Genomic DNA, 27,029 nt, shown 5'->3' with positions numbered 1-27,029 from the left:
ATCCAGCACACGCAGGCAGAAGCAGAGACGCGCAGGCAGGTAACGTGTAATCCAGATATATTTATAGGATTATTTTCCGAGATTAGCACAGGATATTAGAAAGGTTATAAAGTCACATCAACATTCGTTGTCTCCCTTTTATGTACATACAAGAACACAGCACAACACAGACCGTCCTCTGCCCTGCCCCACTGCCACCCCACGGCGTCTCCAGAGCTCCCTACAAATATGGCTTTCGTGTCTATTGAGAGTTCAGTGCCGGCTGGGAAGTGGCTGGAGCCTCGCCGGGGCTGGTGAGTGGGAGTGAACAGGCCTGGCTGCAAACAAGGGCCACAGGGTCCCAAATCCTCCTCGCTCCCCCAGCGCCAGCCCTGGCCACGTCCCAGTTCGGACGCCCCAGCACAGGTGAATGTAGTGGCACAGGGCGGACACGGACCTGGAGGTCCCCTGCTCATACGACCAACAAGGACCCCCTGCTCCTGAAGTGGTCACCGAGGCCCAGGGAGGTGGCTGGTGCCCTGGGCTCTCCCAGCCATGCAGTGACACTGCCTGGCTTTGCTGGGTGCTGGCAGGGAGGGACAGGAGCCTGATGTCCCCAGTCCTCCGTGACAGTGTCCCTCATACCACCGCCCCAGCAGCACCACCCGCCCCATCGCTTCTTCCCTCTGCAGTGCAGCACATACACCATCAGCCACATCAGTGACACCATGTACCCCGCCGCCTTCCCGTACCATTGACAGTGTGTGGTGTCATCCCCACGCTAGCTAGCATCAAGGTATAGCTTCTCATCCCTTCATGCAACCCACATCACCTCTTGTACTTATGACATGGTGTACCCAACCCCCCTTGCAAGACCTGACCTGGTGTACGTGTGCGCAGCGCTGTAGTACAAGCAGGACGTGCCCCAGACCTAACACAGGGTGCACCCCATCACCCCTGCCTCACATCACCCTAACACACTCATGGTGTGGTGCAGCTTACGACTGACACCCATCGTGCCCCCACTCATGGCTGTGTTGCTGTTCCTCTGCACACCTGTGACATGGTGTATTCATCACCCCAAAAGACTCAACACATGGCGTACCCCACCATGCCCCTGGGCTCCCAAAATGGTGTTTTCCACCACACCTCACACCTATGACAATCTATTCATCAGTGCCTCAAACCTGCAACGTGGTTTCTCCATCATGCTCACAACATGGTGTGTCCCATCACACCTTCCATCAGCATCATGATGGGTGCACCATCACCGCACCCGCCCACACCATGACATGCCCCATCGCAGCATGCATCATCTCATGATGGTGTCCCCATCACCCCTTGCGCTTATCCCACAGCATCTCTCTCTTCACACGTGTGACCCGGTGTATCTGTCACCCCTCACATGACATGGGGTCTCCATTGCCCTCACACCCATGGCAGTGGGACTACTGCTCCCTTGCAAAAAGAGCCCTTTGGCTCTTGCTTGCAGATGCAGCCTCATGTTCATGCTCCCACCACTCCCAGGACCTGCAACACCTGGGGCTGTAGCTTAGCCTCTTGCTGTGGCAGGACAATGGGCCCACCTGGGGTGAGACCCAGCCCATCCTTTGATGACATCTGCCACAGGCAGCAGGTTCCCCCCCCACAATGCCCTGCCTGTGCCCAGTCCTCCCCCTGCTGCATCCTGCCACATCCCATACCATGCAGCATCTCAAAAAGGCCAAATCCTCACTTCTCTGACCAGGGTAAAGTGGCAACCACCTGTGCCAGCCCTTGAAGCAGCTCTGGAGCAGCAGTGCTGGGGAGAAACAGCCATGCACATGCTGCCTCTGAGGGGCACAAACCTCCCTGTCTGACTTCAGATTCCACATCCCCTTCCCTAGGGACCAGTTAACCCCCTTCCCTCCCAGACCCCCAGGCTGGGGCTTTCTTTGTAACCATCTACAGCACGTAGACTTACAATGAGATTAAATTATACTTGAAAACACATCCTTGCATTTTTATTTGAAGGAATTACGTCTATTCAACAGTGGACGTTAAAGATCTTCAGCAAAGCGTCAGGTCGCACATTCATACATGCTCAGTGTGCAGTGGAGTAGTTAACAGCATCAACATCTGCAGTGTTATCTCCGGCAGCAACGGTTGCATCCCTCGAAATGAGCTCGGAGCTACCGTTGGGACTCCAGGCCAACATCCTTCTCCAAAAAGATGGGAAGAACAATATCGAGAAAACTGCAGGTTTTCTTCACCATGTATGACGAAGGCTTTGTGCACTTCTCTCTTGAGATGCTAACACACTGCTGCCTGCGTGCTCCTGACACACGATTTAGCCACGGTGAACCTAGTCACATCTGTGCACGTGCCACAAATGCATCACTCATTCACACCCTGTGCCTGCCACCGAGCCATGCCTCTTCTTCCTCATCTGCTTGGCCCCAGCCCCCTTCCAGCCTCGCTTGCTCTGCAATGGCTTCCCTGCCAGCGTCCTCCTTGTGTCACATGCTCGCAGGGTCTGGATGTCAGCGACACTACCTGCCCCACAGGCCCCTGGTACCCCACGGCAGAGGACACAAGCTCTTCCTACCTCCAAGGTGAGGTTACCCACACCACTGAGGGCTTTTGCTCCTTCCCAAAGGGCTCTCCTCCTCCAGACAACCCAAAATCGAAGGGGTGCCCAGCCAAAGGGCAGCTCCTGCAAACCCCTTGTGTCCAGACCAAGAGGTCCTGGGAAGCTGGAAAACCTCATCCCAAGGGTGAGGGATGGGGCCTGGCTCCCCAGGGGGTATGGGGTGTCCTGCAGATGCTGGAGTGCGTAGCCCCCTGCAGCCCCACCCTGTGGGTCTGTGGTTGGGGTGGGCCAAGCAAACCCTGGGGACACGCTGGAGAGGTTGGGAAAGCTTCTTGTTTTTGTCTTGGAAGAGACAGTGAAACAGGTAGGAGGTAGGGCAAGCCCCGCCCCAAGCTTCCTTGGAGACCCCCAAACTACCGAGACACTAAACCCAGGCATTTCGGCCGCTGTTGGCTGCAGCCCTTGGAGCTGAGCGGGAAGCGGCCTTTTCTAAGCTCAAACCTGCTCTGGGAAGAGGCTCGGGAGGGAAGGGGGACAGACAGCTCCAAGAAGCAGACCCCGGTGGAGCCCCTCTCTGCACATCTCCTTGGCCAGAGGAATCCCAGGCCTCGTGCCACACTGGGCTGCTAGCGCTGGGGAGCGGGTTGTCTCCAGCTCAGCTCCCGTGGTGCCATCAGCTGTGTCAGCTCTAGTTCAAGCCACTCTCAGGGTCTAAACTACCTTTCCAGAGGCTCTGGGGGCCGCAGACCCAGCCCAGTGAAGAGGGAAGCGGCAGTGGTCGCAGGCCCACCGGCTCTCCCGGCTCTGCCTGGTGCTCCCAGCGCAGGTGGCCTCCTGCACTGAACATCTCAATAGATGGTTTGAATTGATATTTCCAATCTGAGAATTTGTAAAGTTGGGGCTTTTTCTCTGGATTCGCCCCCAAATCTCTGCCCTCCCCCCTCCCGCTGGGGTGGGACCAGGGAGCTGCAATGCTTGGCAGCTCCCAGTCTCTCTGGGGGCCTCAGCGGTTCCCACCCTGGAAGCTCACCCCCCCTTCACACATCTAGCGCACGAGGACAGCTCTCCTCCCAAATGGACACTGTTCGACAAGAACCACCAAGGATAAAATCAGGGCAGGGGCCTGGGGTCCCTCCCCGCTTGACCCCAGCCACGAGCCAAGACCTCAGAGGCAGAGACACTGCCTGTTGGCATCCTGCTCCTGTCCCGCTGGCCACGCTCCCCGTTCCAGCTGGGGCCGGGGCCATCACACAGCAGCCAAGGCTGGGGGGAGCAGTGGGAATGTGGGTCCCAGCTCTCAGTGGGAGGCATGGGGCGAGCGTTCATGACAGAGGGGCCACCCAGCTGCCCCGAGCTTGCACCAGAGCCTGGAGCTGATTTTATCCTTGGATGTCAAAGAAACCAAAATGGAGAGAAACAAAGGGAAGAGCTACATCGACCCCAGCCCAACATCCCAACCAAGGGCCCAAAGCAAAGAGCAGCCACGAAACCAAAGCAAAGGTCCAAAGGAAGAAGGAAAGTCGCTCACTCACTGGTTGGTCTGTGTTTTGCGCGAGCGCCGGTCGCAGGGATGGAGGTGCAAGCAAGCAAACAGGGCCGGGGCTCTCGCTGTTCGTAGTAATAACGTTTTGTACAAGTTCAAGAAGAAGCATCATGTCTCAGGCTGGTCGCTCTCTGCTCTCTGTCCTGCCATCCCTCTGTCCATCTGTCTGCCCATGCTGGGCGCGAGAGAAAATCAGTTGGGTTGAGTGGGGTTTGTGGTCTGGTTTCCATTTCCATCAGGGTCTGTTGGCTCCATTTCTCGCTCTCTCCAACGCCTCTAGATAAAATATTCCTTCTTGTCGTCGCCGCCGGCTTGGCCGCCCTCTGCATTAATGATGGCCGTGTCGGCATCTGGGGCGTCATCCGACCCCTTGGCCTCATGGGTCAGGTAGGTACCTGGGTGGGGAGAGGGGGTCAGCGTCACGGGGGGGCCTGCTGGCACCCCGCTCCCATGCAAGCAGGGGTAGGCTGGGCTGCCTGAGGGGCCCCCGTGGCAGAGCCTGAGGACTGGCTGGAAAGCAGAGTTGAGAGAAAAGTCCTTTGGGTTTGGCCTGAAATAGAAAAGTCACCAGTTTCCCTGGGACAAGCTCTGCCTGGGGACTGAACCTTGCCTGGGCTGCTCAAGGCCTTCACAGTTGTCTCTAGCCAGAGGATGAAACTGCCTCCTGCTTTGGAGGCAGCAGCCCTTGCCTGCATTTCCAGGCACGTTTCCTGCCCTCCCCACCATCTGCCCCTCCCTGCATCCCTGTCCCTGTTCCTCCTCAGAAAACTGGAGGGTTTCTCTGCAAAACTGCCATCTGCAAGGAGGTTCCAGCTCCCAGCTGCCCCCAGAACCAGCACGGCATGGGGCAGAAGCAGCAGCTTGGCTGAGCTCGGAGGGCAGGAATGGGGGGCTCTTACTCACACATCACCTCTGCTGGGTTTTGCCGATGTCTGGATGTGACCGTCTCCCCGTGTCTTATGCACATACCTGCTGGGCGGATGAAAAGTCCAGGGATGGGGAGATGGAAATGGTGGAGAAGGAGGAAGAGGAAGGCAGAGGGCTGGAGGAATAGCGAGGAAGGGAGGGAGAGGGAGGAGATGGGTTCAGGCACAGACAGGGACAGTAGCACGGGCAGTCCCAGGGCAGTGGGTACCAAGCCATGAAGGAGAGATAGAGAAATAGGGTAGGACCTGCCTCCACCTCTTGTTGCTCAGCTCCAAGGACTCACTGGGACATCTCCACGCTGGGGTTGGTGCCAGCATGGGCACGGGCAGCAGCTCCCAAACCCAGGAGCACTGGCTGTGCTGCATTTGTCCGGACAGTGGCAGGTCTGCAGGATGGGGAGCTGCCTCTCTTCACCCCTGCCCCACGCTGCTTGCTCACTTCGGGGATATATCCCTGCTACCAGCGACCCATCGAGGGGGGAGCATGCCCTGTGCTGCCTGCTCTGATGCAGCACAGGGGTCTTGGCTCTGCCCCCTGGCCCCCGTGCAGCTCCCCTGCCCCGTACCTTTGTGTCTGATCAGGTAGTGCCCCAACACGATGAGAAGACTCAGCAGGAGAAAGACAATGACAGCAACCACCCCGCCGATCACTGCATGGTACGTGCTGGAGGTCGAGGGCACCGGGCTGGCATCTGCCCAGATGGCAAAGGGAGAGAAAACAGAGAGAAGGTATGCTGCACACCCTGCTGAGCAGCAGAGGCTGCTGCTGCTCGTCCCACGGACCACTCAGGGCTGCAAACGGTCACCTTGGAGGGCCCAATCCTGCTTGGCTCAGTGCCATCAGCTTGATCTTGCTGCAGACGAAAGCTGTCAAGGTGGGAGTAAGAAAAGGGAAGGCAGCGGGGGAAGCAAGGAAGAGAAGCAATGGCCACTGGTACAGGCTCCTGCAGGGAGTGAGCCAAGAGGAGCCCCGATGGCTGTACTGGGAGCCCTGCCTGGATGAGAAGGCAGCCAAGAAGAGCTGCAGCGGGCAAACCCATCCCCATGCCCAGCTGCCTGTGATGTGCCCCAGAGAGCAGCACCGGCAACATGCTCTGTGCAGCCTGTAGTACCTCTGCCTTCAGGCATGGCCACGATCCCACCATCCCATCCTTCACCGTGGGATTTTTGCCCCAAAAGGGGAGGCTGAGCACACTGCAGAGCCAGGCTTGGTTCACTCTTCCCCTGTGCTGTGCCAGCAGGAAGGTGATGTGCAGGCTGGCATGGCCACACACTGCATCCCAAGGCGGGACCCCAAGGCCAGTCCCAAGTCAGCTGCATCTTGTAGCACAGTCTGCGCTGGGATCCTGCATTAGCCCTGGTACACAGGGACAAATCCTCCTTCCATTCCACTCTCATTGTGCCCTGTCAGCTTGGAGGGGACACAGCCACAGAAACATTCAAAGGGGGCATTCAGACGGGACAGGGTGGAAAAGACAACAGAGGAGGCAACAGGACAAAGGGACAACATCTCACACATATACAAGGCACAGGTTGCAGCTCACAGGCAGCTGCTGCCACAACCTGCCAGGAAGAGCTGGAAGGACCATTACGCAGCCCAGGCTCTGGGGCCTCAGCTCTTTCTGTTGCATACCACCACCTCAAAGTGCTGAGATGGTGGCTGCCGAGTCCACACATGCCAACAAGCAGCTGCACAGGGACTGGAGCCTGGCTGGGTGCCTGGGACGTGGCAAGGGTGTCCCTGGTCCAGGGCTGGGCCACCATCTTCCTGTGGAGCTTCTCCCGCTGGGCTGGTGAGCAGTGGGTCCGTAAAGAGAGAGAAAAGGAGCTTACGGTACCTTGGATGGGAGCTGGAGTGAAGGATGAAGCGGTGGCCATGGAAGCATGAGAGATGGGCTGGGAAGGGCCTGGCGGAGGGGCTGGAGTGGAGTGAACATGTGGGGTGGGGAGCTGGGAAAGATCTGGGGAGGACGACAAAAACACAGGGACACGAATCAACCCTGGTAGGTACCAGTGAGGGGTGACACAGCTCATTGGAGAGGACCCTGGCTCTCCCCAGCCTGATGGGACCCATTCTTCTCAGCAGCTCCTTCCACAACCCCTTTCTTGGCCATGGGTCCTGCTCCTCTTCTCCTGCCACCGTCCTCTGGGACACACTGCTGTGAACATCTTCCCCCATCTCCTACCCTGCCAGCACGCCCAGTCACACCTTCCTCCATGAGAGACCCCACTGGGACCCTCCTGCCTGGGAGCCCTAGGACTGCGGTGGCTGTAAAGTGTCTCCCACCATGAGATGCCACCTACACTTTTCTATGCACACCCTCAGGGATCGCTCCACCTCCGCTCTCCCTTGCTACTGAGCAAGGTGGCCGCTGCGGCAGGCAGGCTTGAGGGCTCAGCTGGGCAAGGTGGCTGCTCCAGTGATGATGCCTGAGACCTGAGTGGCTCTGGGCAAAAAGAGGTGGGATTTGACAAGGGGAACCAACCCTAGGTGTGGAGCTCCTCTGCCAGGAGCTGTGACACCAAGCAGGTGGGGGACACTGGTGTTCTGGGTGCCGTGTGCTCGTAGACAGTGTCAAGCACCCTGGACGCTGCTGTGAGCCAGTGGATGGGTGCTGAGCACCCCAGGGGCTGCTGTGCTCCTGGATAGATGCGGAGGGCTCTGGGTGCTGCTGGGTTCTCACAGCCAGGCTCAGGAACCAGCTCCCTGGGCAGACCCCGCAGCCAGGGGGATGGGGGCAGGACACAAGGGGTGATGAAGGAACGACTGCACAGGCTTAGGCATTTAGGGGCTCATCCTGGGCAGGCAGAGGAAAGGGACTCAGGGAGACAGGGTGCCCAAGGTGCACACTGCTGCCATGTGCTCCCTCTACCCACAGCCTTATTGGAAGGGAAGGACGCCAAGAGTGCTTAAAACAGGAGGGGAGGGAAAGGGGATGGGAAAGGGAAGAGCTGGAACATGTAGGAGTGCTGGAAGATGGAAAGTCCAAGGCTGGTAGAGAGGAGAGAGATAGCAAGAGATTTGGCAGAAGAGGAGGATAACCCCAAATCCAAGGCCAAAAACTCAGGGAAACAGGCTCCTACCAACATGGGAAAGCTGCCGGGCAAGGGCCTGGGTGCTGAGCACAGGAACCAGGGCAGCACTGCCACCAGCCGGGGATGGGCTGGAGAAGCGCTTGCAGCCCTGTGCAGCGTACAGCTCTGCTCCACGTGTGACGCACGGTGCTTCGACGTAGCAGGGCACAACGACAGCAAACATGGCAGCAGAGCACAGTCGGGGTGGGGGGGGTGGTGAGGGGACAGCACCGTGCGGGGAGGTGGCAGGTGCTGCCCCTTCCCACGCAAGAATGGGTGTCAAGTGGTGATACACTCTGGGGACGTGGGATGCAATGCAAGCCTCTAGCTCCAGTAGCTCAGGGCAAGCCATGAGGCCCATCTCCAGAAGCTTGGGACAGGGCTGCCAGGGCACCTCATGGTTTGAAATGGTCAGCGCTGCCTGGAAATCCTCTTTGGCTTGTGGTGGCAGTATACAGAGGCTTCCTGCCTCTGACAGGCTCAGGAGCACTGGTCTCTCCTCCTGTCCCAGAGACTCCAGCAGAGTCCTGCCTGCAGCCCCTGCAGTTCCCCCATCACATCCCCACTCCCCATCAGAGGCAACAGGGACTGAGCTCAGCCTGGGCCATGCGGTGTCCCTACCCCAACACCCCCCAAAACTGCTCTCTGCCCTTCTTGGCCCCAGGCAGTGGCCCTGCACAGTGCAGGGAAGGATGCAGGGGCTGGATGCGGCCAGAGGAGCTGGAGATACAGTGCTCTGCCAGCGAGCGCACCAAGACCCAGCTGCATGCATGCACCCACCCTGCACCACAAAGCCCCGCTCTGACCATAGCCTTCCCTGGATCCGTGCACCCCTTCACATCACAGGCAGATGCAGCTGCAACGGAAGCGGCTGTGCCAACCAGCAGCTGCCAGGAGAAACTGGGTGATGCCAGGTGCCCTGTGGTCCCGCTTACCACTGACGTCGAGGTTGTACTTGGCCACAACACTGCCCATGGAGCTGGTGGCTGTGCAGACGTAGGTGCCGCTGTCACTCTTGTTGAGGAAGGGGAAGATGAGGACGCTGTCAGAGCTCAGCTGCAGGGGCGCATCACTGCCCTCCTTCTCCCACAGGAACTCCTGGGGGCTGCAGAGCAGGATAGTGGTGAGGCACTGCCATTCTCCCCAGCACCCTGGGTGGGCTGGGTCAAAGTGGAGTCCCTGGCCGGGCAGTGGAGGGGGCAACGAAGGCGTGGAAGTATTTAAACAGGAGGGAAATACCCCGTTTAGAGATGAGCCAAGATGGATCTGCTGCTCGAGGGAGAAAACAGAGGCTTTGCCTGTTCTCTGTGGGGGTGCCTGGCTCTACCTGGAGCATCAATGCAAGGCCAGTGCCTGGCCCTGAGCCCATACAGTGCTACCTGCAATGCCTGCCCAAGCTCTGGGGAGAGCTAAGTGGTGGTTTCGGGAGCCTGGCAGTGGGAGGAGGAGTTGGCCAGGGCCTGGTGGGGCTGAAAAGGGGGCCTTACATGGGGTTGCCCTGCCCGTCGCACTGCAGCTGGAGCTTCTCGCCTTCCCGCGGGTACTGGGGATGCGGCTCGATCTTTGCTGTCGGCTTGTCTGAAAAAGGAGGAAAGGCACAGTTGGGTGACTGCCTGTCCCTGCCCAACACTGTGCAGGGGCCTGCTGGCACCCCAAAACCCTGCCCCTGCACCCTGTCTCGGCCTCAGCTCTGCATCTGCAAGAGTGCAGTGTAAGTGCACCTGTGGGTGGTAGGGTGCACAGTGATGGGGGTCGGCACTCTGGGGGTGCACAGTGCAGTTCCCACGTCCCCTCACCCTGTGATCACAGGGGACACTCAAGACAAGGGGAATGGGAACAGGCAGGACATGGGAAATGGTGCAGGCAGGTAGCAGGGGATGGCACAGACAAGTCTTAGGGAGATGGGGACAGGCAGAAAACAGGGACAGGCAGGGGAAACCAAGGGTGGGCACGTGCAGGGGAAGTGTCACTGCACAGCTCCCCTACATGTGACCGCTGTGCATGCAGGTTGATGAGCTCGTATGCATGTATGTGTAATGGCTGTATGTACATATAAGTGTAGGGCAACGTGTGTGATGTCTGCTGAACTATGGTAATACTGAGGCCTCCTCCATCTCTCCCACTTCTCCACAGCCCTGTCCCCTTTCCCCAGGTGGCCCTGTCCCTTCATCCCCATGCACCACGTACAGTGGACCTGCAGCTTCTGTGTGGTTGACCTCTCGGAGTTCTGCAGGGACTCATGGTCCACGGTGCAGGTCACCTCAGCTTCGTTGTCCTCCTTGGTGACGCGGAACTCCACCCGACTGCTCACGGTGAAGGTCTTTCCGTTGGGGTCCTCCACCACCTCGGTGCCCTCGTCTGTGGGGACAGCGGACTGTTAGAGCTGATGAACACAGTACCCCAGCAGAGGCATGAGGCTGACATGCATGTTGAGTAAGAGACATCCTGACCCCATCCCTCTGTTGGCAGTAGCATAGGATGCCAGTGTGGTCAAGCACTGGGCAAATCTGCAACCCCTGGTGTCCCACCTGCCTCCATGGTGTTCCCCAGCCACCTCAGTCCCTTGGGGCAAAGCCCCACTACTTGGGCACCCACCCGTCAGCTCCTTGTTGCCCTTCTTCCACCGGAGCTGGGCTGCGGGCTTGCTGCCAGAGGACCGGCAGGTCAGCCGGGCTATCTTCTCCTCATCAATGGGCTGCTCATGGCCAAAGATTTGGGGTTTCTGGGGGATTCCTGGCAGAAGAGGCAAGAAATACAACAGCCTATTAGCTGTGTGTATGCTGCCACCCAGAGACGGATGCACATGCAGAGACATGTCAATAAACATTGCAAGGATGAGTTAACAGGTAGGTAGGTATACAGGAGTAGCAGAGATGAACAGCTGTATGGACAGCATCTTGCAGGCAGGGCAGTAGCTGGCAGGAGATGGGAGCAGGTGCGGGGGCTGCCACCAGTGGCTTACCCAGCACAGTGACCAGGGCCTTTGCAGTCCGCACAGGCATGGTGAAGATGGAGCAGGTGTATTCGCCCTCGTCCGACAGCACCACATCACTGATGCTGATGGTCAGCTCATTAGGTGTGGACCTCTCCAGCTGGATCCTGTTATCTCGCAGGGCTGGGGGAAAAGGGACAACAGGGTGAGTGACTGGTTCAGTATCACCACACCCCTCTGCTAGCTCATATTGTGCCTGGTGGCATCACTGTAGGTGGGAAGCAGGAGGGAATATCACCCTCTGGGGCACCACCGGCCCTGGTCCGCTTTCCCTCTGCCTCACCATTGCTCTGGTCCTGGAGCTGGCTCCTCTCCCCAGGCAGCCCTCTCCCATCCCCAGTTCCTGCACATGTACCTCGTTTCTCCCCAAAGTAGAGGGTCTGCTGGGCAGGATTGGACCACTGCAGTGAGGAGTCATCAGGATCCTCCACCTGGCACTTGAGCACCACTGTACCACCGGCCACCACAGTCTCATCCGACGTCGTGGGCTGGCTCTCTGGACACAGACAGGAGAGGTTAGCAGGGGCCCTGGGCATTGCCTCTCCCCAGGTGTGCGTGAGCATCACTGAGCAACCAAACGAAGGGAGGGAGGAACACAGCAGTGTCCCCAAAACCCCTGGGACAAGTAGGGCTCCAGTGCTGGGCTGAACACAGCTTGCTTGGGACAACCTTTTTTCCAGCTGACCCCAAGCCCTGGATGGCCAGGCTACACAGACTGGAGTAGGGGGACTAGGTCACCCTGGGTCAGCTGCTCTCAGTGGCAGCATGGAGGGGCATGGGGAAGAGGAGCAGATGTTGCCAGAGGTCTGGCTGGATCCAGGGAGACTGTCAGTGTGAGTGTATGCCAGTGTGCACATGTGTATATCTGGGAGCATCTGTACAGCCCCTTGAGCACAGATGTGCACACACACATGTGCTCATGGGTGAGTGTCCCTCTCCAGGGCTTCTATTGCACAGGCAGCATGCTTGGAGCAGAGCTGTCCTGTGCACCCTGGGGACAACAGGGACCTGCCCATGGGCATGTGTCAGCCCAGGTTTCCCACTGCGATCCCATTCCCCAGCATGGAATGGCCCTGTCACAGCTGCAGAAGCAAGGACAGAAGGCTGGACACATCCTGCCACCCAACCTGCAGCACCTGCTGGGACGGCTGCTCCCGGGGTGCTACTGTCCTCAGGCAGTAGGCTCCATGCCAACCTGCACAGACATCAGTGTCAGGCCTGGCTCTAAGCACAGCCCCTGGGGCTGCTGGAAGATACAGGCAGCTGGTGCCTACCAGGCATGAGCAGATCCAGGCAGGAGCAAGGGTACTCCAGGAGGCAGCAGGAGATCCTGGCACCAGCACAGGCACCTGGGGAGGCAGCAAGCTCTGCTCTACCATCTTGGCAGTCATAGCAAGCCAGAGCTCACACCCATGGTGCCTCTGTGCCAAGCATCCCATGCAATGGGATGCTCCACTGGCCATCTCCACCCCTGCCTCCAGCAAAAGCATCCATGGTCCACTAAGCGTGGCCTGTGGGGTGCAGTCAGTGGCCCACTCTCCATGTCATTCCTTAAGGGGATTTTTCTCTTGCTCATGCTGCTCTTGGGCTATGCACGTCCCTTCCCAGACTGCGTTTCCTCAGCTAAGACATTGTCCTTCGCTTCCTTCAGGCTCCTCAGAGGGCTCCACACTGCCAAGCAGCCCAAGGGCAGAGAAGAGCAGCAACAGGATCAGATAACCCCCCCCCCCCTCACCGCCTGCCCCAAGGACAGCTATTTTGGGAAAGCTGATGTGCCAGTGAGCTGAGCTGCACAGGGAGAAGGGGAACGCTGGCTCTCCCAGCCTGGGGGCTGCACACCCTCCTCTCCCAGCTGGGCCCACAGGCAGCCACATGGACAAGAGGGAGGAACACAGATGCTGCTGCTGTTTGCACTTTGCTCATGTGCTGGACACGGGGCTTCACAAACTGTCATATTCTGCCTCAGCTCAAGTTATGTTTAGGCAGGGACTCATCCTCAGGACCCCCAAGCCTTGGGCGATCCTGCCTGTGTGCCCACACAGCCAGCAGTGCAGTCCTAATTTCATGTTTGTTTTCCTGCATGATATTCACTGCCTGGGAGAAGTGCCAGTTATTGGAAGGAGAGGGGTGGGAGCAGCTTCAGCTGAATTTCCCCATTTTCCACTCAGAACAGTGAAGGGAAATATTTTCTTTTGCTCACATTGCAAATTCCCCAAAGCTATTGCAGGGAGCAGGCAGGATTGAAGAGGTTTTGGAGGAGGGCAGGAGGACAAGGCTGCCGGGCTTCCCAGGGACTGCTTGGCTCGTGTTAAACTCCAAGAAAGCCCGGGCTGGAAAGTGCATGAATCCCTCCCTGCCCACTCCCAGCACCCATGATTACCAGAGATGCATCAAATTCAGATTAAAAATATTCCCAGGGTAAAGACTCTCTCTCCAGCCCCAGGAAACTTCCCATCACTAATGCTAACGTTTCATGCTTGCTATTGGAAGTTTTGCTCCTCTCCACCTGCCTGAGTTTGACAGCCAGCCCTCGGCCATTGCTACACTCCTGCCTGGTCAGCTGAAGAGCCTCTGGTTCACATCTCCTTCCCTGCAGATATTTACAGGTGGTGATCAAACCTTCCCCACACGCCAGCCAGCCAGAGTGCCCACAGCCTGTTCCCAACTGCTGATCGCAACCCAGGCTCTGCCCTGATACATCTCCAGCTCACTCAAGGCCCGGGCACAGCAGGAACACTGGCAAGGAGCACCAGGACCCCCAGTGCTGGGGATGACAACAGCCAAGCGGGACCCCCCTCCACTGTGGGGGACAGGTCTCTGCCACATCACATACTGGGGTCTGCAGCTCAGCTACGGCTCTCTGTCTACTCCTCCTGACTGGGGAGATCTGTCTGTCAGCGTGTTTTAATTCTGTTACTGATGCCTTTGCCCTGCTACTACCATTAATTAGGGGATTAGGTTGTTGCAAGCCACTGTTGTCCAAACTCAAAACACTCCAACTTGCATGGAATTGAGAACAGGGTCTAAAACTCACACAGAACAGACTCAATCTCTTAATTAATACAATTACCATCATCTGCCACAGCACTGGCCTCATTAAGGTATTAGTGTGGAGAGAGGTTAAACAGAGCAGGTTGTGTTTCCCCCGGGGCAGGGGCCAGGTGATGCCACCTGCACCCCCACACTGGGTGACACACAGGGCACCACACAGACCCACCGAAGATCGGGCTTGGCCATGTTGACAACCTCTCTTCTTCCTCCCTGGCTCACAGCTGTACAGCTGGGACCACCGGAGACCATGCTTCTGTGAGAGCTGCAGAGCCGTGTCCGGCTCTCCTGCCCACGGGCATGTGCTAGCGGCTTGTGCAGGGTGGGGGACAGAGCCCCCCCGTCGGCCCCTGTGGCAGAGCCCCTCCGGCCCGCCGCACTGCACCCCCCAGCACGACCTAGATACTCCGCTCGCCTCCGCGCCATGCGCCCAACAGCTTGGAGGAACAGATGGGCACGGCTGGGCCACTGCGCCAGTGTGGCTTGATTTAATTAAAAACCGCCACGGCTGTAACCTGCTGGCCCTTGACAGAATAGGGGCAGGGCTGCCACGGGACCTGCTGTGGGGCCAGGAAAGGAGTGGGCGGCAGGACCCCAGCAGCAGTGAGTCCCACCACAGGGAGCTTCACCACCTCATGCTCCTGCCGTGACCTGCAAGGAACAAAGCATGGCCTATGGGGTCCCCATCCCTCCGCAGCCTCGCTGCCACCCTCGCAGGCAAGACCCCCTCTGGCAGCACAAGCAGGGCGCACAAGGGGCAAAGCTGCCATCCCACAGCTGGGGACAGTGGCACACTGAGAAGGAAGATGCATCATGCAACGTGATTGCTCCCAAATCCAGCAGCTCCAGCCTGGCACAGCCCAGTGCATCCTCCCGGTTAGATCCTGGGGGTTCCCAAGGAAGATGAATGGCAACTTAGGCCACGCTGCTCACACCGCAATGGCCCTTCAACAGCATTGCAAAGGGTGCTGCTATGAGAAAGCAGGCACCCGTCACACAGGAGTCCCAGTCCCCCGGGGGGCCCTGGGCAGTATCCCAGGGGCTCAGAGGCACATGGAGGAGCAGAGCAAGGATGCTCTGGAAAGCTGGCTGCAGTAAAAGCTTTCAGGTCTTCCTGGCACACCAGTTAAAACAGCCCCCGCGAGGCCACAGACAGGTGCTGGACACTTAGGGAAGCATCCGCCCATGCTGTGCCAGCAACTGCTGCCAGCGCAGAGCCACTGCCACCTGACAGCCTGGGCTGGCACAGTCCCCTCACCCTCCCTCTGCGACACTGCATGATGGCCAGAGCAGCCCCTGGCACTGCCCCACCGCTACGGTCCGAGGGGCTGTGCAGCCCGAGCTCCAGCACGCTGGCAGGGCTTGGCACCAGGCTGCACCGGAGGATGGCTTCTGCTCTCACACCGGGGCAAAGGAGGCACGTGCACAGCCCCAGGGATTCCAGCATTGCTCTGCAGGGATGAGGCAAGGCAGGAGAAGCATGCAGTATTTGAATCCAGCCTTTCCTGCATGGTGCTGGGCTCAGGCAGGTGCAGCCACCCCAGGACCCCCCGCTGCCTCCACCAGCCCTCCCGTGCTCACAGCTTTCCTCTCCAGGAGAGGGAAGCAGATCCCTCAGATCTACACCTAGCTCCCAGGGGCCATCCAAGCCTCACTGGCCACCTCAGGCCCCACCATCATCCTGCAATAGGGTGAAAAATTATTTTGCAGATGGCAAGCCAACAGTGAGGTCGACTGGCAGGCAGAGGACCCAGCCCTCCCTCCACAGGACCCTCCTGGAGGAGGCCAGACCCACTGCAGGCAGGGACAGTGAAGGCTCAGTTACTACCTCAGACCCTGGGACAGGCAGAGCAACCTCAGGCACCCCACAAAACACCACAGCAAAGGCTTCGCCAGGCCCCTTGTTTTTGGCCAAGAGCTGATGCCTGTGTTTGTTTCGGATCCCAGTCAGTGCAGTGAAATCAGAGAAGCACCACACTAGGAAAATCAGTATTTCATTAATTAAACCTGTGCACTTTTGCATGGGCGGGCTGGATCCATATTTATGAGAGAAAAAAAACCATGTACACATCTCTCCCAGCTCCCTGAGCCCAGCAGCAGGACCTGCCGCCACACACACCCCCTTCCAGCACAGACACTTCTCAAAGGTCTGCAGCTCTGCTGCTTCCAGCCCCAGGACACTCCCATGCACAGACACACCAAATCCTCTGCAGCACTGCATCTCTGGGGGCTTTTGCAACAAGATGCCATGGCAAGCCTTCTGCCTTCCAGGAGCCATTTCACCTGGAGCATCCTCAGGGAAGCAGCGAACAATGCCTGGGAAGAGCACTGCAGCCCAGCAGACTTCACAGTGCGTCAGGACGACATCCTGCTACCCACACCAACCTCCGCAGGGCAGAGCATTTGCCCAGGCCTGCCAAAAGCTGGAGGCACTTCCAGCGGCAACCACGAGCCGGAGCCGCCAGGACCCTCTCCCAGCCTCTGCCGAGCACATCCACCCCACGCCCGTCTTGAGCCTGCCTCCAGGCTGCAAAAGCTTTTGTTGGGGCAGAAGCAGCCCCAGAGGAAAACACCCACTGCTCAGATCCCTGAAACACCTCCAGTCCACAGCCATGGCCCAAAAACCAACACTTGTCATTTTCCTCATTCTCTTCTATTTAGTCTAGTTTCATCATCATAAAGATCCAATTTATCTCTGTTGACACAGACATCTTCTAAGGCAAGTTATCTCCTCTCCGAGGACTGTATTTTAATAATTCACTCAGTAGCCATGAACTGCAAAGCTCCATTTCCAGCCTCAGGCATCCTTCCCGCGCAGTGACACTGGAGCAGCCCAGCCAAGGTGGCAGTTTTGAACTCAGTGGATTGCAAACCCGGCCAAGCGGGCTCAGACATCTGCTGTGCAAGCTTGCTTGCAAGCTGATTTGAGCAGCATGTGAATCCACAGTCTGGGATACCCAGAGCCCAACTTCCAGGCTCCTCCTCACCGGCAGCTGACTTGCTCCAGATTTTGTTAGAGGGGGAAACCTGCTCTTGTTTCAGTGCATCTGCTCAGTGCCACCCCATGCTCCTCTTCCCTGCATGCTCGCCTGTGGAAGCCAGCCTTGTTGGCACACTCCAGCCCTCAGACAGAAGACGCATCCCTCTGGGAGGCACAGGGCAAGGGGCCCTCCTGCAACACCTCCAGGGCCGGCTCCTTTTCCAGTCCCACACCATTTAGACATCTCTCATGGCTGCAAGACTTTACCAAGTGCTGTCACCAAGAGGCAGCTAGCAAGATGGGACAGCTCTGCACCAGACAAGCAAAAGCAAGGCAGAGGAGGATATGGGCAGCAGGAGGTGAAGGGAGCAGATGGAGGGCCAGGCTGCAGGCCGAAGCAGACTCGGATCAAAAGGTGGTGGTGGGAGGGATGCAAGAAGCCAGGCTGATCTAGGAGAGGACTAGAAGTGGGGACATCCCAGTGTGCCATCACCCAGCTGCTCTCCCAGCGAGCAGGGGTATCCCACTCTCAGGCTGGGCAGGTGATTCTCCCCAGCACAGCAAGGCCACAGAGGCTGTGGCATCCAGGCACTTCGGGAATTTTCCCAGGTTTTCCTCACCCTCACAGGGACAAATCCATCCAGGATCCTCATTTGCACCCTCTGGTGCTAAAACCTCCCTCTGGCCCCTCCACCAACTCCCACCCTTGTACCTCCAGCCTATCTGACCCATCCTTCCCACAAAGCAAAGGATTTGACCTCAGGGTGACAAAAGACTGTCACATTAACACAAATGCTCACTAGAAGTGGAAAACATACAAACCCTAAGAACCTGCTCCAAACTCCAGATCTCCTGTAGACAAGGATGCTGTGACATGCCACTCTTCAACAGTTGGCTCTGCAACAGCTAAGCCCTCTGCTTTAGGGGCTTATGATGTGGGATGCGAGATCCACAGGTTAATGGGGGGAGCAACAAGGGGACCTGCCATCCAAGCTTCCAACATGACAGGAACTTGCTCCTCGCAAGTGAAGCGGTTGGCTAAGAACAGGGGCTTCATGCCTTCAAGTGCAGTCCACATGAAAAACCCTGACTCCCCAGCCTAAACACCAAGTTCTGTATTGTTTCTCTGCAAGCAGACATGTACATCAGGAACGTTCTCTGGGGAAAGGGCAAAGCTGCTCATCACAGGACCCAGCTCCTCATCACAGCCTGCTCTGAACCCTGGGCCTTTGCTGGGGTTCTCCCAAGACCACACTAGAGACTTTGGTCACAGCCTCCAGGACCCCATCAATGCTCTCCAGCAGCCCCAAGCCCTCTACAGGCGAGAGCAGCAGGGTCCTGGTCCAAGGGGCACCGCTGGCAAATTGCAGAGCTGCGTCCCTCCCCCAGGGTATGGGGATGCGGTCACCTCCCTGACAGACCCTGCCGGAGGATACGGTGAAAACTGACAGCTGCCTGTGACACCTCACCGGGGTTAAGCAATTGAAACATGGCCAGCAATTAGCAATCAATCAGCAGCCAAGAGCAGCCACGAAAAAGAAGCAGCTGAAGAGAGAGGCTGGTTTCAAGTGCAGCGCAGGCTCTTAGATCACAGGATGCCCTCTTCCTCCAGCCCTGGCTAGCTGCTTTTAGAACAAACTGACAGAGCCTCTCCTGCATGCCTTCGGCTACGTCCTCGCCATGCACCTTCCTCTGCCACCACACATCAGAGCAGAGCTGGGAAGCAGACTCTCCTCTGGGACCAGCAGGACTCTGCTTTCTGCCCTCTCAAAGCACACAGCCTGGCCCCCCCCCCAGACATCAACTGCTCTTCCAGTTGCCCCAGGGCCGGATGAGCCCCTGCAGAGGGCTGGGAAGGAGCAGGCTGGTTGGGGGACGAGCGAGCTGGGGAACCCCTCTGATGGCAGCAGCAGCTCCTGCCTGCAGCTTTGGCAGCTGCACAAACGCAGGCCGCCGCTGGCGGCTCTGCTCAGTCGTGTTTGCACATTCACACCGGTCTGGTGGCCAATTAGCTCAGCAAAAGGCAGTGGCATCGTCAGGGAATCCCAGCGCCAGGCATGGTGATTGCCTCCTTCCGAGGCCATCAGCAATCCCCTGACTGAGAGGATCTGTTGCCACCCCGACCTGCAAGTCACCGGCCAAAGCCCAGAGCTGCAGCCCGCCCAGGGAGAGCCGAGACCCCAGCTCAGGCACATGCTGCGTGCAAGCCTACAGAGTACAGGCAAGTCCTTGGAGGAGGCAGGACACAGATGAGGGGGGAAAGCCCCGTTCCAGGCCACCACAAATCATAGAAGCACCGTGACAGCCATCCCCAGTGTCACAGAGCTTTCCTGGGCCCCTCCAAAAGGGGACTAATTGCCTTGCGAATGAGCAGCAAGCTCACTGGTACCCTCCTGTGTCAGGCGTCCCTCCGGTGCAGGGCAGCAGGGAGCAGAGCCAGGCAGGGTGACCCTTCTCCCAGGGCCCTCCTCCAGTTTGACAGCAAACAGCTGATAACTACTTTTTTGAGCATGTTTTTTAGCTCCTACCCTAAGGCCAATCTCCAACATGACTGTTGCCAAGGGAACAAGCTCTTTGCTTTGACAGTTCTGTTTTAAGGATCTCCCGCCTGCCCAGCGAGGTGTCTCAGAAATGGTTGCTTTGGATGCCCTGGTACATTGCTTGTTGCTTTGCAGGCATCTAAACACTTGCAGCAGAGCTCTGTCCAAGCTGGCATGAGAAACTGTCACTCCCAACTGTCCAAGGATTAAACACACAAGGTTGTGTAAGAGGATATTTATAACAGAAATAAGTGGGGAAACCCTGGCAGCTCTGGTCCCCTCCTAGGGGACAGCATGCCTGCTGATGGGCACCACACTGACACCTCCTCCTGACTTCCCAGAAAGACAGGAGGGAAGAGTAACTTCAAAAGATTAAAATACAGGTTCAATCCCACTGGTCTTCCAGGTGACTGCAGTGGATACTCTGTTGTGCCCAGCTGCAGCAGGGAGTCCACACATCCCAATGGATGCCCAGGGAGAATGGAGTGCTCTCAGCTTCAGCTGTGGCCCACCAGGTCATCTCTGCTGTTGCACGGTCTGTCCCTTTTGGAGATGAAGTCCCCAGCATCACAGCGAGACAAAAAAAAGCCAGAAACCAAAGCTGGTGAGATGTGGAGAGGCAAAACAGAGCCCCCCAGGAAAGTGCCACAATGCTGACCTGTTACTGCATTCATCTGCTCATGGTGAAGCTGTTTAAAGACAACCTAAGAGCAGAGCCCTGCAGCACACAGCCAAGGCAGGAGCACTGTCAGCAGCACGCTGCACCACTGGGCCCATCTCCCCACAGCTTCTACCACATGTCAGACTGGGAGGAGAGCAGAATGCAAGTCTGATGGCAGCAGAAGGGAGCATGAGGAGTTGCTGCCCTGGGCACAGCGCTGGCACGGACACCACCAAACACATCCCACCTCTGGAAAACAAGTCCCCAGGGTGCATGGGGCAACGGGGTCGCAACAAGCCCTGTCTTCTGGCACGGTCAGCCCTGTGCTTGTCTCCAGACTGAGAAAGTGAACCCAGCTCCCGTGCAGCATCCACACAGCAGGTGGCCCAGGAAGCCTGCTGCTCTCTGCACCACTGGCCAGTCAGACCAGAAGTGTCAGAACTTGCTTTTCCTGGAAACGATGGCCTAAAAGCAGCAGCAAAAGCAGTGGTCTGGAAAGCTAATGCTCCACGTTGGGCTTGCCAGTAAATATGCCATCTGAAGCGTTGTAAGGTGAGGAAGAGAATTTGTAGATGGAACACTGCCTGGAGCATCACCTGAGGAAGGGGCAGGTCCCCTTGAGCAGGACCCTGCAGCAATAAGGGGAAGCTCGCAGCTCTGCTGCTCCACAGCCACAGGCAAACTCCAGGGTCACCTGGAAATATCTGCCGTCTGGCTCCGTGGCAAGCACTGCTGCCCTCCAGCATGTCCCTGTGACACCAGGGAGCCTCCGCAATCCCCGAGCGGTGGGAGCTGCAGAGTCCAATGCCTGCCCGTGCGCACACTGGTCCCTGTGCCCTCAGCCTGCATTACAGTGGAGGCAGAGCGTGACGCCAGGCAGGTGACTGGAATGGTTAAGCACATTCCTGCCCAGCCCTCATCTCGCATCTCAGCTTCTCCACCTCCCTCCGCTGCTACTGACTGCTTGTTTTAGGTAGCCTCGTCTGGGTTAGTGCTTCTGACATCAGGGCTGCCCAAATACAACACAGCATTACTGTGTCCTGCCTGGCTCCTCTCCTTTCCCCCCAGCCAGCACAGCCCCCCCTCTGCCACAGCCACTACACAGCCCAGCCCAGTGCTGAGACAGCCATGGGTGAAAGCAGGAGCTTTTTCAGAGTAGGATGGAGAGCCTTGTCCCCCACCTGCCCTCGCAGGTGGACAGATAAGTTGGGTTTCCACGGAGATCATTTACACCTCACCGTCACTGTGTGATGAAGGCTCTGCTGCTGCATTGCTTCATGGCTGCAGGTGCCTGGCCAAGAGCAGAGGGAAGAGAACTGGACCAGATGGTTCAAGCTGAGCTGACCCAGTAATTCAGAGGAGGAGGATCAGATACATCTGACTATGTGGGTGTTACAGCACTGGCATCACCTTCAAGGTCCCATGGAGTCACTGAAGAGCCAAGCAATGAGGCGGCAGTTCAATCTGTGCAGACACAGCATCAGATGGCCAAGCCATTGCCTGGGCTGTAAAAGGAGCCCGGAGAGCAGTTCAGATGGAGGCAAGACTGGGCACCAGGCAAAACACACCAAATGCCAGCACAGGGAGCAAAGCATTTCCCAGAAGGCATCTGCACAAGCTGACCATGCTCTGCAGTGGCTTTGACACAGCAGCAAACACATGGGACCCAAGTGACCAAGCCCAGCAGCACACATGCAGAGCCCACCAAGCTCCAAGACCACCATACTGGCATTGCCGCCAGCAAAGGCACCTTGGATGCATGTTCACATCCTGCACCACCTCTTCCCTCATGCTGCTCCTCTCCTGCAAGGACCTCAATGGTCACGCAACACCCTGGGTTGGGGTAAAACTAGGTTAAAATCAACCTAGTGAAAACAAACAAGAATGTTAGCTTTAATGCAGATTCCTCCATCTGGCTAGGTGCCTGGCTGTGCCAGCACCAGGGTGACTACCCAGATGTAGACGCCTCCAGTTACACCGGCAATTCCAACACCCCTGGCGAGGCGAGAACGTCAGGCAGAGGGAAAAGTGACAGTGTCTAGCACACAGGAGACCTCACAAGCAGGGAATCCTGGGCAAGTAGGGTGCTTCCCTCCATCTCCTTCCAGAGAAGGAAAGGTAGCCACACTTGGGAGGCACTCAACTCATGCTTGAGCAGCAATGCCCTGGTCTGTTGGGGATTTCTCCTCTGGCCAGCAGACCAAGCTGCCACGCTCCCAGCAAACACCTGGGCCTCAGCATCACAGACCACGCCAAAACCTGAGGTGTTATTGGGACAGCAGCAAAATTCCTGTCACACAGCAGCAGTGCCAGCACATCCCCTCACTGTCTGGGTATGCGGTGGGGCAGCTCTGCAGCACTTGATCCCATGTATTGTCTTAAAATCCAGCATTGCCTGTTGAGCCTAACACATTGTGCCAGACAGCTGAGTGGTGGCTTTCACACTCCCCGTCCGGCTCTGTCTGCCTGGCTGCTCACAGAGGGATACTCTCCTCCGGCTGACATGCTGATCCCAGCTGCATCACCACTGCAAGAACAGCTCACTTCCCCCAGGCAGCTGATCAGTCATCCAAAATCAGGCCATCCAGGTATCAAGTGATACAGATAGGCTGCACTCCCTCTTCTCATGCCTGCACACCATCACCTCATTGGGGATGTCACTGCTTCCTCTACTCTAGTGCCAAGGGCTTGTGCTGGCACAGAAGGAGACTTGTAGCATATGGCGAGTCCTAATGACATGTGAGAACAGGGCATTTGCACACATTAGTTGGGTAAAAACACTGCTGTAAGCAGCAATCGAAGGATTACCTTAGCTTCAGACAACTACTGGGCTTCCGCCATCCCACTTCTGTACACCAGGGCTCCCTCCGCAGGGTCTCCCTGCCATGGGCCCGGGGCCGATGCTACAGGCTGGAGGTCACACACAGCCTCCTGCAATCTGGCTCAGGACCGGTGCTGACTTGCCTCCAAAGCTCCTCCTGAGGGAGCAGGACTACAGGACCTGCAGCCATCATCTGCTCTAGGGCTAGAGATGGTAAGAGCCCTGTGGGAGTCCAAACATCTCTCCCAGCCCTATGCTCCTACCACTAGACACCGTTCCTACAAAGGCAGGGCAGGGTGGATGGACATCTTACAGGACGTCCTCCTTACATAAAGGACACCAGCTGGAAGCACAGGGCATTTCCCCAAGACAGAGAAAGCTCCTCCTATGTGGTCTGGCTGAGCAGACACCTCCACCAGCTTCAGAAAGATGAAGCCACCTTCCAAGAAGGGGACAGCCTCCTGAACCTGCCTCTCTGTAAACACCAGGCAGGGAGCTCATCTCGCCTGGCTTCAGGCATCTCAAGATGGTCTCCAGGCTCTCCTCAGCCAATGGAGATGCATGGGCATAAGCCACCTAACCAGCCTCAGCATCTACAGGAGGAGACAGAGCAGCCCTGGCCATCCAGCTGTGGCATCTATACCTGGTCAGGCAGACCCAGCTCTAAGACCCTTGACACTGAGGCTTCTCCCAGCAAGAGAAACATACATGATGAGTGGAGCAGCTCTGGTACAGTGGGAGGTAACGGGATGCAAGACCTGAGCTCAGCTCCCTGCTGTGCCACTGATGCTGCCCAGCCTCCCCCCTTGCTGCCACAGGATGGTGGTGCTCCTTGTGCTGCACATTGAGGGTTGCTCAGAGCCTGCAATGCTGGTGCCACAGCAGGATGAAGTTTCTACTGAGCGCAGGGAAAAACAGCCCTGAGAAGTCTGGTTTTGGCATGTTGTGGCTTTCCATGGGACAACAGCAGGGCACTGTTGAAACAAAAGGGTTACACAACTCTAGAGTGGAATAATTCCGTGGGGGGAATAATCCTCACAGCAAGGACAACCACGCAACCAGCCCAAACACTCAGAAATCTGCCGACAGCAGCACAACACCAGCCAAGTGCACAAGCACGGCCCCAGTGTGAAGCACCAGCGCTTCCAGCACTCAGGAAGCTTCAAGGGGATCTGCTGGGCCTCACCACAGTTGTAGCTTTGAAATCCAGAGTGCTGGAGGAGCGTTTCTTCAAGGAGAGGAGACACCTACTCCATCCCTGCCCTCAGAAGGGTGCTGCGGAGGGACTTTCCTAGCCAGAGAGCCACACAGGGAGCTGATGGCTGAGGGGCACGAGGGAAAGGCACTAACCACAAAGACATGCCAGAAGCTTCTTTTCAAGCATCTTCCAGCCATCAGTCTCCTCTGCTCCCAAAGGCTTTTTGGGGGTCTGTTTGTCTAGCCGCATTGGACAACGGAGAGCCTGGCAGCTCATGGCCAGGGCTGGGCCACAGCAGCAGGCCAGCCCTGGAGGAAATCTTGCAGTGTCATCATCCAGGCTGCATCCTGCCCTAGGCCTACACACAACTCCAGGTCATGGCCACCCCTCCTCATGTGAGCACTTGCCAGGCTGCTCAGCCACCCCCTCCTGCCTGGCTCCGACCCACACACTGAGCATCACCACGCACAGGATGCCAGGACATCCCTGCACCGTGGGACTGTGCACCACCCACACCCAAGTGACTCTTTTGGGCTCCTGTGGGAGGACCGTGGCTGTAACCAGAATAAATCCTGGGATTCGTGGATGGGAGCGCAGCCACCAACCCGCACCAGCCCCCAGAACAGCTCTGCCTGTGACAGCGACCTCCTCCAGCAAAGGGACAGGCCACAGGGGAGGCACCTGCTGGGGATGGCGGGTGGGAGGCTTGCGCCTCACTCCAGCATGGGCAGCCCAAGCCGCAGGCAGGAGGGCTGCCAGGTTCACACCTCATACCCTCTGTACCATGCTCCCTCTGTCCCAACAGCCCTTGGGACCCTTGATCCCAGGGGCACATACTCACACCAGATTACCTCCCTGCTTTTGATGAAGCCACAGGCAGGGACTCGGATGGCAACTGGACCCTCCCCCATTGCCAGCCTCTGCAACACCCCCAAAACACAACACACAGACCAGGGGTAGAGGCCATGCCCCAGACAGCTGCTGCATCTCCCCATGACCTGCTCCTCATCCAAAACCACACACAGCAGCAATTTTATCACGACCAGTGACTCCTGACATCGCAAACACAGCCGCCAGCAACCCAACAGTAATCAGAGGCCCTAAGCGGCAAGTGCTGGCAATCCAGCGAGGACTCTGCAGTTGAACGGTTATGGAAAACAAGGTGCTGCCATTGATGAGCCCTTACCAAAATTACATTTGCTTTGCAGCACTTCATTACCAGCTGCCTCGCCCGGCGGCGTGCTGCCCGCCCGCCGCTGCGCTGTATGGCGGGTAAACACCCTTTGTCTCAAGGGCTGATGCTCCAGCCGAGCCCCGCGCCTCCCGCATACAGACACCGAGGAGCGACCAGGCGCTGGGATGCCACCAGCCATCCCGGCAGCGGCGGAATCCCGGTGGGATGGGGAGTGACCGACCCTTCCCCAAGCCCACCGCCCCAGGGAGGGGGGACTCCGACAGGGCAGCTCCCACCGAGGGCTCCTGCTCTGCCGGGGGGACCCGCCCCATCCCGGGGAGGTCACCGCCGCCCCCCCCGGGGAATCCATCCCCCGCCCAGAGGGGGGTCTGCCCCCCCGGGTTCACCACCGACCCCCCGCCATCCTCCCGGGGGGAGGCGGCTATACGACACCGGGGAGTCTCCATCCGCCGGGCCCCCCCGCGGCTCCACCCGCCCCGCCGCGGGCAGCGCCGGGAGGGGCCGGGCTCCGCCGCCGCCCGCCGGGGCCTGTCTGGAACCTTCCGCCGCCCCGGCCCCGCCCCGGGCGGTACGCGGCATTGGGGGGGGAACGACGGGGACGGGGACACGGGACACACAGCGGGCAGCACCGGCGCCGCCGTGACCTTGAGCCCCGCCGGCCGCCCGGGGCCGCGGCAGCCGCACCCGCCCGGGGCTGGCGGAGGCGGCGGCGCGGGCGGGCCCCGAAGGCAGGGCCGGGGCGGGGCGGCGGGGCGGGGCGGGGCGGGGCGGGCGGCACCTGTCGGGCCCCGCCGCGCCTGACCCACATAACGGTGCAGCCCGGCCCCGCCGCGCCTGCACCTGTCGCTCGCGCGCGGCAGGTCCCCCGCCGGTCCTCGTCCTCCCCCTCCCCGCGGGGCTCGCGCGCGGCCGGTACCCCCGGCCGCGGGAGGGAGGGGCGCGCCTCGCCGGTCCCCGCCGCGAGGGGCTGAGCGATGGCGGGGGTCTCGCCCGGCACCGGTACCGCCACTCACCGTCGCGGGAGAGGTTTCCCCGGGCGGCGCCGAAGCAGGCGAGGAGCAGCAGGAGGCCAAGGGCGGTGGGCAACATGGTGGCGGCGGGTGCCCGCGGGGCCGGGGCGAGCCGAGCCGCGGCGCGGAGGCGGCGGCGGCAGCACCGGGCGCGGCGCTGCTCTCCGGACTGGAGCCGGCGGTGCGGCAGCGGCGGGGATTAAATAGAGCGCGAGGAAGAGACCATTCGTGCCGCGGCGGTGGGGGGGCCGGGGGGGCCGCGCCGATGCCGCCCCCCTCGGCCCCCGTGTAAACATGCCCGTTCCGGCCGCCGGCCCCCCCCGCCCAGGGGCGCGGTGGTGCACTCCACATGCGCCGCTCCCCGCGGGAGGCAGGTGGGCGCGGGGCGGCGGCGGCGGTGCGCGGGTGTCCCGGTGGTCCCCGTGGTCCTCGTCCCGTCCCCGGGCTGAGGGGGCCCGGTCCGAGCGGAGTCGCGATTTGTCAGGGTGT

At 58.8% G+C, this 27,029-nt stretch overlaps 1 protein-coding gene across 6 annotated transcripts; it reads right to left on the bottom strand.

The window, feature by feature from the left end:
- Window positions 1-40: 40 nt before the first annotated feature.
- CADM3 (cell adhesion molecule 3) lies at window positions 41-26,741 on the bottom strand. Of its 6 annotated transcripts, none has more exons than XR_011326575.1 (12): window positions 26,544-26,741; window positions 11,443-11,583; window positions 11,058-11,210; window positions 10,691-10,828; window positions 10,283-10,453; window positions 9,583-9,673; window positions 9,031-9,200; window positions 6,859-6,981; window positions 5,587-5,712; window positions 4,998-5,063; window positions 4,084-4,489; window positions 41-2,180 (listed from the first exon to the last, which is right to left on the bottom strand). XR_011326575.1 is itself a non-coding variant. In XM_069794049.1 (11 exons), the coding sequence occupies exons 1-11, from the start codon at window positions 26,617-26,619 to the stop codon at window positions 4,371-4,373; spliced, it is 1,374 nt and encodes a 457-aa protein (XP_069650150.1). In that variant the 5' UTR covers window positions 26,620-26,741; the 3' UTR covers window positions 41-4,370. The 6 variants fall into 6 exon arrangements, 4 of the variants coding, with proteins under 4 accessions (XP_069650150.1, XP_069650151.1, XP_069650152.1 ...); XR_011326574.1 differs by having other exon boundaries at window positions 41-2,177; XM_069794049.1 differs by having other exon boundaries at window positions 41-4,489.
- Between the last annotated feature and the right edge of the window lie 288 nt (window positions 26,742-27,029).

This window comes from Haliaeetus albicilla, chromosome 10 (assembly GCF_947461875.1).
Source record: "Haliaeetus albicilla chromosome 10, bHalAlb1.1, whole genome shotgun sequence".
In the NCBI taxonomy this organism is placed as follows: Eukaryota; Metazoa; Chordata; class Aves; order Accipitriformes; family Accipitridae; genus Haliaeetus; species Haliaeetus albicilla.
Note: the sequence above shows the minus strand (reverse complement) of the source record. Positions and strands in the feature narration are given on the sequence as shown.